At 53.6% G+C, this 9271-nt stretch overlaps 2 protein-coding genes across 7 annotated transcripts in view; one reads left to right on the forward strand and one right to left on the reverse strand.

The window, feature by feature from the left end:
- Wnt10b (Wnt family member 10B) overlaps positions 1 to 2502 on the reverse strand; it is a 15806-nt gene extending 13304 nt beyond the window's left edge. For 2 of the 6 annotated variants that reach the window (XM_048802637.1, XM_048802636.1), the window contains exon 1: positions 1871 to 2057. The gene's annotated coding sequence lies outside the window, so the exon portion shown is untranslated. Of the gene's footprint in view, positions 1 to 1870; positions 2058 to 2080; positions 2282 to 2424 lie in introns of those variants that run through there. The other 4 variants (XM_048802633.1, XM_048802631.1, XM_048802635.1 and 1 more) reach the window with 4 other exon arrangements.
- On the forward strand, positions 690 to 3936 carry Wnt1 (Wnt family member 1). Its single transcript, XM_048802446.1, has 3 exons — positions 690 to 1153; positions 2050 to 2303; positions 2450 to 3936. Exons 1-3 carry the CDS (start codon positions 1050 to 1052, stop codon positions 2965 to 2967), a joined length of 876 nt encoding a protein of 291 aa, XP_048658403.1. The 5' UTR covers positions 690 to 1049; the 3' UTR covers positions 2968 to 3936.
- The last annotated feature ends 5335 nt before the right edge of the window (positions 3937 to 9271 follow it).

Consider the following 9271-nt stretch of genomic DNA (forward strand, 5'->3'; position numbering starts at 1 on the left):
AAAAAAAAAAAAAAAAAAAAAAAAAAAAACTTGATGATCTCTTCTGACTTGAGTCCAAAATTCTTTGGAAAGAGTTCCTAACCTCACTCCTCAGAACTAGGAGTTTCTGAACATATCAATACACAGGAGCATGCACCTTCAGAACACAGTGTACATTTTCACTTGCACACACACACAGCCACTTGTGCTTTCCTCTGGCTCACATGTGCAACCTGCTGCTGCTTCAGGTTTCTCTCCACCGCCAGGCTCTGTTTGGTCAGCCCACCCCTATCCTAACCTCGGGATTTCCCTGACCACAGCTCCACCCACGTCCCTGTCTCCCCCTTTTCCTTCTCTGTCCAGACGTTGGGGGTTCCTGGGTGGGAAAGCATCTCCCTAGTCTCTGGCCAGAACCACAGGTTTCCTTCCTTCCGCCACTCAGGATGGGGGAGAGAAGGGACACCAGTGGGGCCAGGGTGACGTCGAGGGGACAGCCCCATCGCGCTTGGAGAGGCGGTCTGGGCTCCTGGGGGATTCTCCCCAAGCACATTGTCCCCGCGCCCCCTGGCGGATGCTGGTCCCCGACGGGCTCCCGACGCGAAGAGTAGTGAGGCAGGCGCGCGCGTGGGAGGGCGTCCCAAGGGGAGGGGTCGGCGGCCAGTGCAAGCCTGGAGGCGGGGGCCACCGGGCAGGGGCGGGGGGGGGTAAGCCCCGACGGTCAGCCCGTCAGTTCTTTGCTCAGACGGGAGGGAGCCACGGCCCCCGCTCGCTGCCCATTGTCTGCGCCCCTGACTGGTGCGCCCTGGTGCCACAGTGCAGCCTGGCTGGGCAGCCTTCTCTCGTCACTCCAGCCAGCGCCGCAAGTATAAGAGGCGGTGCCGCCCTCCGTGGCCGCCTCAGCCCACCAGCCGGGACCACAAGCCATGCTGCCCGCCGACCGCCTCCGGGGTTGTTAAAGCCAGACTGCAAACTCTCGCCACCGCCGCCACCGCCGCGTCCGGTCCCACCGTCGCGGGCAGCAGCCAAAGCCGCCGCAACTGCAGCACAGAAGCGGCCAGGCCAGGCAGGCCATGGGGCGCTGGGCGCTGCTGCCCAGCTGGGTTTCTGCTACTCTGCTACTGGTGCTGGCCGCTCTGCCCGCTGCCCTGGCCGCCAACAGCAGTGGCCGATGGTGGTAAGTGAGCTGGTGTCGGGTGGTGGCCTCTTGTTCTGGGGGACAGAGCCAGGGGCCAACCCTATCCAGCTCCTATGCTCTGGGACCCGTCAGTCCACAGACATTGCCCCATCTCTGACTTCCTTCTGCCACACCAAAGGTTGCTCTAGCCCAGAGCTGCACCAGAAATTCCATTCCATTTCCTTTCCTTTTTTTTTGGGGGGGGGGGAGGTTTAGGGATCAGGGCCTCGGGCATGCTTCAGCAATGGGTCTACCATTGACCTGTATCATCAGCCCCAGAGATTCCATTTCTGATGAAGTGGGATCAATGATCTGCCAGCAGAGGCCCACCATAACCCACTCGGGGAGCCCACTCCCATCTAGGATTGTCATTCCCTTTTGAGCCCCAGTCTTAACCTCATACTCGTGGTTGCGCCACAGATTTCCAAAGATCAGAAGTGAAGGACTAGGTGTTCACTTACAAAGGAGACCCGAAAAGGGTGGGACTCCTGGGCATTTCACTCCTAGGCAAGAACTGCAGGTCAGGATTTCTTCCCGGTACTGATCAGAAGGAGGCTGGGAAAGCCCAGGTACTCTTGCAGTCTCCATGTTCCCCATGACTCTTCTGTGCAGTCCCTGGACCCAGGACTCTGAGAATCCCCTAGGACTACTAGACACCCAAAAGTCTGGATACCCAGTTCTTTCATACTAGTAAGTCTGGGAGCACAAAGACATTACCTTATAATTGATCTCCCCCGAACTCTCCTGGTATGTATTCCCAAAGGTCAGGTGCATGCTCCTGTGTATTGGTATGTTCAGAAACTCCTAGTTCTGAGGAGTGAGGTTAGAAACTCTTCTTTATGATTAGAGTGCAGGTCCCCTTCCCCAGTCTGAGCTCCCATTGTGCGTCCCACCAGGGGTATCGTGAACATAGCCTCCTCTACGAACCTGCTAACCGACTCCAAGAGTCTGCAGCTGGTGCTGGAGCCCAGTCTGCAACTGCTGAGCCGCAAGCAGCGGCGGTTGATCCGCCAGAACCCGGGGATCCTGCACAGCGTGAGCGGTGGGCTGCAGAGCGCAGTCCGGGAGTGCAAGTGGCAGTTCCGGAACCGCCGCTGGAACTGCCCCACTGCTCCGGGGCCCCACCTCTTCGGCAAGATCGTCAACCGAGGTGAGTACCCAGGAAGTCGACGCTTCCGGGACCAGGGGAAATGCAGGGTCACCCCCAGGGCATAGGCCGGTGAACGCAGGAAAGATGTCCCAGGCACTGCAGGGTCACACAATCAACCCACCTAACTGCTTCTTGCGGAGCGCCAGTTCCAGGCGCTTTCCAGCTGTATATTTTCGGTACCAAGCTTAACTTTTCTGAGNAGTGCAAGTGCCATGGGATGTCTGGTTCATGCACGGTGCGCACCTGCTGGATGCGGCTACCCACGCTGCGTGCGGTGGGCGACGTGCTGCGTGACCGCTTCGACGGCGCATCGCGCGTACTCTACGGCAACCGCGGTAGCAACCGCGCTTCAAGGGCGGAGCTGCTGCGCCTAGAGCCCGAAGACCCTGCGCACAAGCCTCCTTCCCCTCATGACCTCGTCTACTTCGAGAAATCACCCAACTTCTGCACATACAGTGGACGCCTTGGTACAGCAGGCACTGCAGGGCGCTCCTGCAACAGTTCATCACCGGCGCTGGATGGTTGCGAGCTGCTCTGCTGTGGCCGGGGCCACCGCACACGCACGCAGCGCGTCACCGAGCGCTGCAACTGCACCTTCCACTGGTGCTGCCATGTCAGCTGCCGCAACTGCACTCACACGCGCGTACTGCACGAGTGTCTGTGAGGCGCTGCGCAGACTTGCCCGGGAACGCTGTCCTCCAGACTTCCCGCGACAGATTCGCTGGCATTCAAGACCCTGATTGATATTGGCCCGCTCCAAAATCTTCAGCCACATTCCCCGCGGTTCATACGTGTCCCATCTCTCCCATCTCCTCCTCTCTGGGGACTCCTCAAACCACTTGCGTGGGGCGGCATGAACCCTCTTGCCATCCTGATGGACCTGCCCCAACCTACCTACCTCCCTCTCCGCGGGAGACCCCTTGTTGCACTGCCCCCTTGCTTGGCCTGGAGGTGAGAGAAGGATTCGTCCCCTCCCCTACCCGGGGTCAGCTCCTGACGCTGCCCTGACTGTGCCACACTACACCAGCGTCCTCTCTGCCTCTTTCATTTCCCCTTTGTCCTCCCTATTCTCCTGGTCCCTACAGGCGCCTTACCACTCTCCAGCGATGGGCGCAGACCCTGAACACACACCTGGGCATCAGGGCCATTCTCCTCCCTGCTTCAAGTGAAGCCGAGAAGTTCCAGGGTGAAAGGGCAGCTGTGGTGATGTGGAAGAGGAGGTGGGGGACGCAGCAAAAAATCCCCCTTTCTTCCAGCCTCTCTGTTGGAGCCATTGAACAGCTGTGAGCCATGCCTCCCTCAACCACCTCCCACCCTTTCCTGTCCTGCCTCCTCATCAGTGTGTAAATAATTTGCACTGAAACGTGGACACAAAGCCACGAGTTTGGTTGTTGTAAATAAAATTATTTATTGTGCTGGGTTCCAGCCTGGTTTGCAGAGACCACCTTCACTCTAACCCAGTCCCTCTCCATTCTTCTCTCCTTTTGCCCTCCAACCTTCTCTCCTCTCCTGTTTCTCAAAGATGCCTTTGCCTACCGGAATCAGTATTTCCTTCCACTGTAGCTATTAGTGGCTCCTCGCCCCCACTAATGTAATATCTTCCTCTGCAGAATAAAATCTCTATTTTTATCAATGACTTGGTAGTGTTTCCTTGAATCCAGAACACAACATGGTTTGTGGTATCCACTTACCTTCCTCTTACTGCTCCCAGATTTGGGTGCTTACTTCTCTTAAACAAATAGGGTATATTGTTGGGGAACTGGTTTCCTGGACCTGCAAGAAGATCCTGAAATTCTGAGCCTTGGATGACCTAATGAGACCAGATGGGACCCTGGTCTCCAGAAGAAACTGGTCAGAAGCTTAAACATCCTGCAGGGTTCATCTTCCTATTCTTTTTTTAAAAAAAATATTTATTTTATAGTTGGACACAAAACCTTTGTTTCACTCAATTATTATTTTTTTAAAGAGAGAGAGAGAGAATTTTTTAATATTGATTTTTTAGTTTTTCAGTGGACACAACATCTTTGTCTGTTATGTGGTGCTGAGGATCCAACCCCGGGCGGCCGCACGCATGCCAGGCCAACGCACCACCACTTGAGCCACCTCCCCAGCCCCAATTATTTTTTACGTGGTGCTGAGGATTGAACCCAGGGTCCCACGCACTCTACTGCTGAGCCACAACCCCAGCCCCTCATCTTCCTATTCTAAAAGCAACTTTCTATGTGATATAGGCAAGTGCATTCATTTGATGAATGGGGATTAAACATACTCTGAGCCTGCTTTTCCTCCTAGAAGACAACTGAGTGATAACTGTGGCCATGTTCTGAAGAGTAGAAAGAGAAATCCAAGCAGAAAGGATGCTATTGCCCTTGATATAGATCTCTTGTTCCCTGAATCCTGTCTCCTACTAGGACCCAGGTATAGGGCAGTGGTGAAGCACCCCTTTCTTCTGCAAGACAGGGAAATATCTTCTTAGAATCCCAGTTATACCTTGGACGCAGGAGCATCCAGGTAACAGGTTATTGACTCTTTTCCTCAGAGAAGGATCTCCATGCTGAGGAAGCTCAGACTGATGATGGGAGAGAAGAAAGGAGCAGGAAGTTTAGAATTCAAATGTGGACTAGGCTTAAACCACCCTAAACCAAAAGGAGACAAAGTGTGATCCATAACCAAATCATTAAACTGGCCATTCCCACAAAGAGTCAGAATGAGGATTCTGTTACTAACAATTCCTAGAGGCTACCTCTGTGTGCACATTCACTGGAGTCAGCAGGAATGCTAATCCTGCCCATAGTTCTAAACCTATGTTAACTCTAATCCTCTCCCTGTCCCCAGGTCTAGGCTGAAGCCTAGCCTGAACCCTAACTTCAGACAAACACTAGCCCCTTCCTAAACTCTAATGTCTGTCTCTAATCTTAACCCCTCCCCTCCAGGGAAGGACCAGAAGGACAGCAGGAGCTAAGAAACACCCCCCCCCCAAGGGCAACAACTGGTCCCAGCCAACAAGAGAATTTCCCCCTCTCCCCAGGACTCCTTTGCTGTTGTCACTGCCTCCCACCTCTCCCTGGGTGTATGAACTCTGACCCTTGTTGGCCTTTGGGATGTGTGTGGGGGTAGGGAAGTGGATCCAGGATCTGCTCAACCCTGCAAGGACATCCCTTTCCCTTTCTCTTCTTTGGTTAAGGCAGCACCATTTCAGTTCTGATGGGCAGCCTAGTGGGAAGAATAAAACCCTTATTGATTCTGAGTAGGAGACACCTGAAAGACCTTGGGTTTCCAGTAGATATCTTTTGCTTTCTCAACCTCTTTTGCCTTGACCATTAAACAGGAAAGAAAGATTATTGTTACTTATTCTTCAGGGAGGATATGAGGTTCAGATGAGATCATGTACATGAAGGCTTCAGTCATTTGAAGCTTACTGACACCTCTTCTGTACTGGGTATACACCAAATGCTGGCAATATAGTGTTGTACAAGCCATATTTCCTGCTAGGAGAAGTTTACAGTCCAGCCAGAGAATCAAACACATAAACAGATACTGTCAGTTTAAAGGGTGGGAGGGAGTACAATGAAGGTTCAATGAAGTGTAAAGTCTTCTGCATGTACCTGAAGACTTTACTAAGGTACTAAGCTTAAAGACAGACTCCCATACATAAGCCCTCAGCTTGGAGATCCTTCTCTTCCTGAGGCTGGAAAGTGCAGAATATTCTGGGAAGTACAAAACAGGGCTGGGCCCTAACAGGGCATGCGCTAATAAAAGGGGGAAAAAAGCTCTTAAAAGGGCTGGGGGTATAGTTCAGTGGTAGAGTGGCGAATATGCTGGAGGTCCTGGGTTCTATCCCTAGCATGGGGTAGGAGACAAGTAAAAGGAGTGCAGGATCCGAAAAGCATGGCACAGGAACTAATTACTTTGTTATTATGATCATCTGTGCTGTTCTCACTTGGGGCTAGAGTGGGTAGATCCTGGGGGAAAGAACAGCTGTGCCTAGAAAGAGTCTCATAAAGGTCTCAGGGCTGAGTGGTTCAGGGTGGTGGCCACAGGATAATGTCAGCAGGAATGTGCCTGATGCTCTGGCTCCCACCCACCTCTGATCTTCAGGTGCCACATACCCAAGGGGATCTGAGGCTGGCAGGGACCCTGGATACAAGGTTGGCCTCAGAAAATGAGGGAGGTACTAGTCCTGAAATATCCTCAGGGGAGTGGAAAAGCTGAGAGGACTGAGACAGCAGTCTTGCGTAGTCCCTGGGGGGTCAGCAAACTGGCACCCGCACACACCCTGCCACACGCACCCTGGAAAAACCCTGTCAGTGGGGCTGCAAATACCCTAGGGTCCAGTCCACTCCCCCCACCCCCTGTCCCAGGCTGGCTCAGTCTTCCTCTCCAGGACAGAGAGAGAAAAATAACAAAATGAGGAGAAAATAAGCTGTTTGGCTGTGGTGTGAGCAGGAATATCCATGCAGAGCTGCCCACCACTCACCCTTACTCACTCTTTCCACACCCAGCTGGGGCGCCCAGCATGAGACAGACCACCCTCCTGCCCCCTCCCCCGTCTGGGCTAAAAGCAGACGCTGGTGAGGAACAGCAGGTTATAAATATGCCCAGGGAACTGCCGCCAACTCTCCCTTGTCATCCCCTGGGAGGGGGTAGGGTGGGGTGGCTCTAAGGAGGAGCCAGGGCTGCCCTGTTCCCTGAGGCCCAGGAGGAAGTGGGGCTTCCAACAGCCTACTGCCTTTTTTTTTTTTTTTTTTTTTTTGTCTTTTCCAGGTGAAGGAACCACTGCTGCTCCATTTTCCCTAGACACTTGCTCATCTCCTCAGAAATGGAGTTCCCTGGCCATGGCTGAAAGTTCGGTATGGAAGGGCCCAAAGTCACCCACTCTGTGTCAGGGTGCAGCCAAGTACCACTTCTCTTTTTTCAAATCAGTTACTCTCATCAAAAGGTCATTCATTCATTCATTCATTCAACAGGCATTTACTGAGGACATGCCAACACCAAGCCCGGTGCACAGGCATACCTGCAGGCAAAATCTCCTGTGCACACTTGCAACCACCCCTAGTCCTATGTGTTCACATCAATTCCAGCCATACAGGCCAGAAGGTTCTGGCTTTAACCTGGCAGCCTCCTTGGGGAAGGTAAAGCTTCAGGCTCTGGAATCTGCTTCAGAGTAGGTTTTGTGGGGACTGGGTAAGAGGGGCTGAGAACAGGGCTCCTAAATTACATGCTTGTCTCCTCTACTTCCCTGACAAATGAGGAGGTGCTTCCTCCCCTCTCTGCCCCATCATTTTCCCTATGTAGGTGCCATGTAAGGAAGAGTCATTCTGTGGGATGCTGAGGGCACCTGCCCAGGTGGCCAGTCTCCTGCCTCCAGCCTCTTGTCACATAGGTACCCAGCAGGGCAAGAGGGGGCAGTGCCACCTTGTGAAGCTTCCAGCTCTCCTCCCCCAGGGCTGAGCACCCCCCCACCACCATTAATCCTCGGAAGTGAAGGGGCCGTCCCTGGCAGCCCCTCAGCCCTATTGTGGCCCCTCGCCCTCCTGGGCTGGCGTCTAATTAACTCCTCCTGCCCCTGGTTTTGTGTGCCCCCCCTTACCCCACCTTGTCGGCCCCGCCCCTCCGCTCGTCCTGCTCCCTCCCACACGGACATTCCAGCCAGGCCGAGCCAGTATGCCAGGGCAACCAGGGCCGGACCGAGGCCTAATCCCCCTGCCGCCTGGCCCGGCTAGGGGAGCCCCACTCACCTCCCCACTCTCTGGGGGCTGCTCGGCTCTGCTGTGTCGGAGACACACAATCAGGACAAAGGCGCAGCCCCCAGGGGGCTAACTCAGCCTTCACGCCCAGGTTGTGCGGCATTTGGGGAGTTTAATGAATTGTCCATCACGCCTTTCAGGGCCCGCCCGTCAGCCTGGATTAATCTTCGGAGCCCTGGTGGGGTAGGAGACACTAAGCCTGTATTTATTACTCTCCCATTGTCACTAATTGAGGTAATTATCTGTGACTCTGGCCTGACCAACAATGCCGCATTCACTCCCTGGGACCTCGATGGGCCTGGCTCCCACTCTCAGCACCAACCCTCCCTCCCATCCTCTCCCAAACCCGCCAAGGGCTCAGAAGGGCCCTGGAGCATGTTGGGAAAGTGGACAATGTCCCACAATGCTCCATCTTCAGCCACCACTATGATGGAGTTGTGTCTAAGGAGGGGCCTGATCCTCCCAAAGTAGGTCTCTGTCAGGAGACAGGGTTGGCTGGCAGAAGCCTTGTGCCACAGAGGACCATTTTTCTGAAGTCTGGTTTTCTAGAGTCTCCAACTCCTCATTTCTGGATAGATATGGATCTGGCCTCATGTCCTTGTAGCCTCCAGAGCTTTAGGTGTAAGGAGACCCTAGCATATACCAGACCTATGCTGTGAACCTACCAGGGCTGGCAGAGTGACTGTGTATACATGATGGGATGGGGGGGGGGAGAGAGAACAGGAAAGGACATGACTGGGAACTGAGGAGAAGGGCAAGAGAAAGAAGCCTTTGAGGGAAGGAGTGCTCAAGGGTCAGTAGTGTGTCAATATTCTGTGGCCATGCAGCAATCTTGGGGAGAAATTTGGATTTGAATGTGTGAACATCACCAAAGAGTAGATCTCATGTGGAGATGGCTTCCCAGGTCAAGGGGATTGGCCCTAACGAACAGTTGCATGTGTGAGTGTGCATGTGTGTCACACATATGTAAAAGAGAGAAGAAGGGAAGATCTGCATAGGACTGGACTATGAGGTTCTTGAGGCAAGAACTGTGTTTTGGTCCCTCTTGCTTTTGCAAGACCCTAACATACAATGAACCTGGTACATAGTGGCACAGTCAAAGGAATGGTTGGATAGATGATAACTGATACATGATTGAGGTTGGGGTCTGTTAGCTCTCCTCCTCCTCCTCCTCCTCCTTCTTCTTCTTCTTCTTCTTCTCTCTCTCTCTCTCTCTCTCTC

This window comes from Marmota marmota, unplaced genomic scaffold (genome assembly GCF_001458135.2).
Source record: "Marmota marmota marmota unplaced genomic scaffold, marMar, whole genome shotgun sequence".
Classification (NCBI taxonomy): Eukaryota; Metazoa; Chordata; class Mammalia; order Rodentia; family Sciuridae; genus Marmota; species Marmota marmota.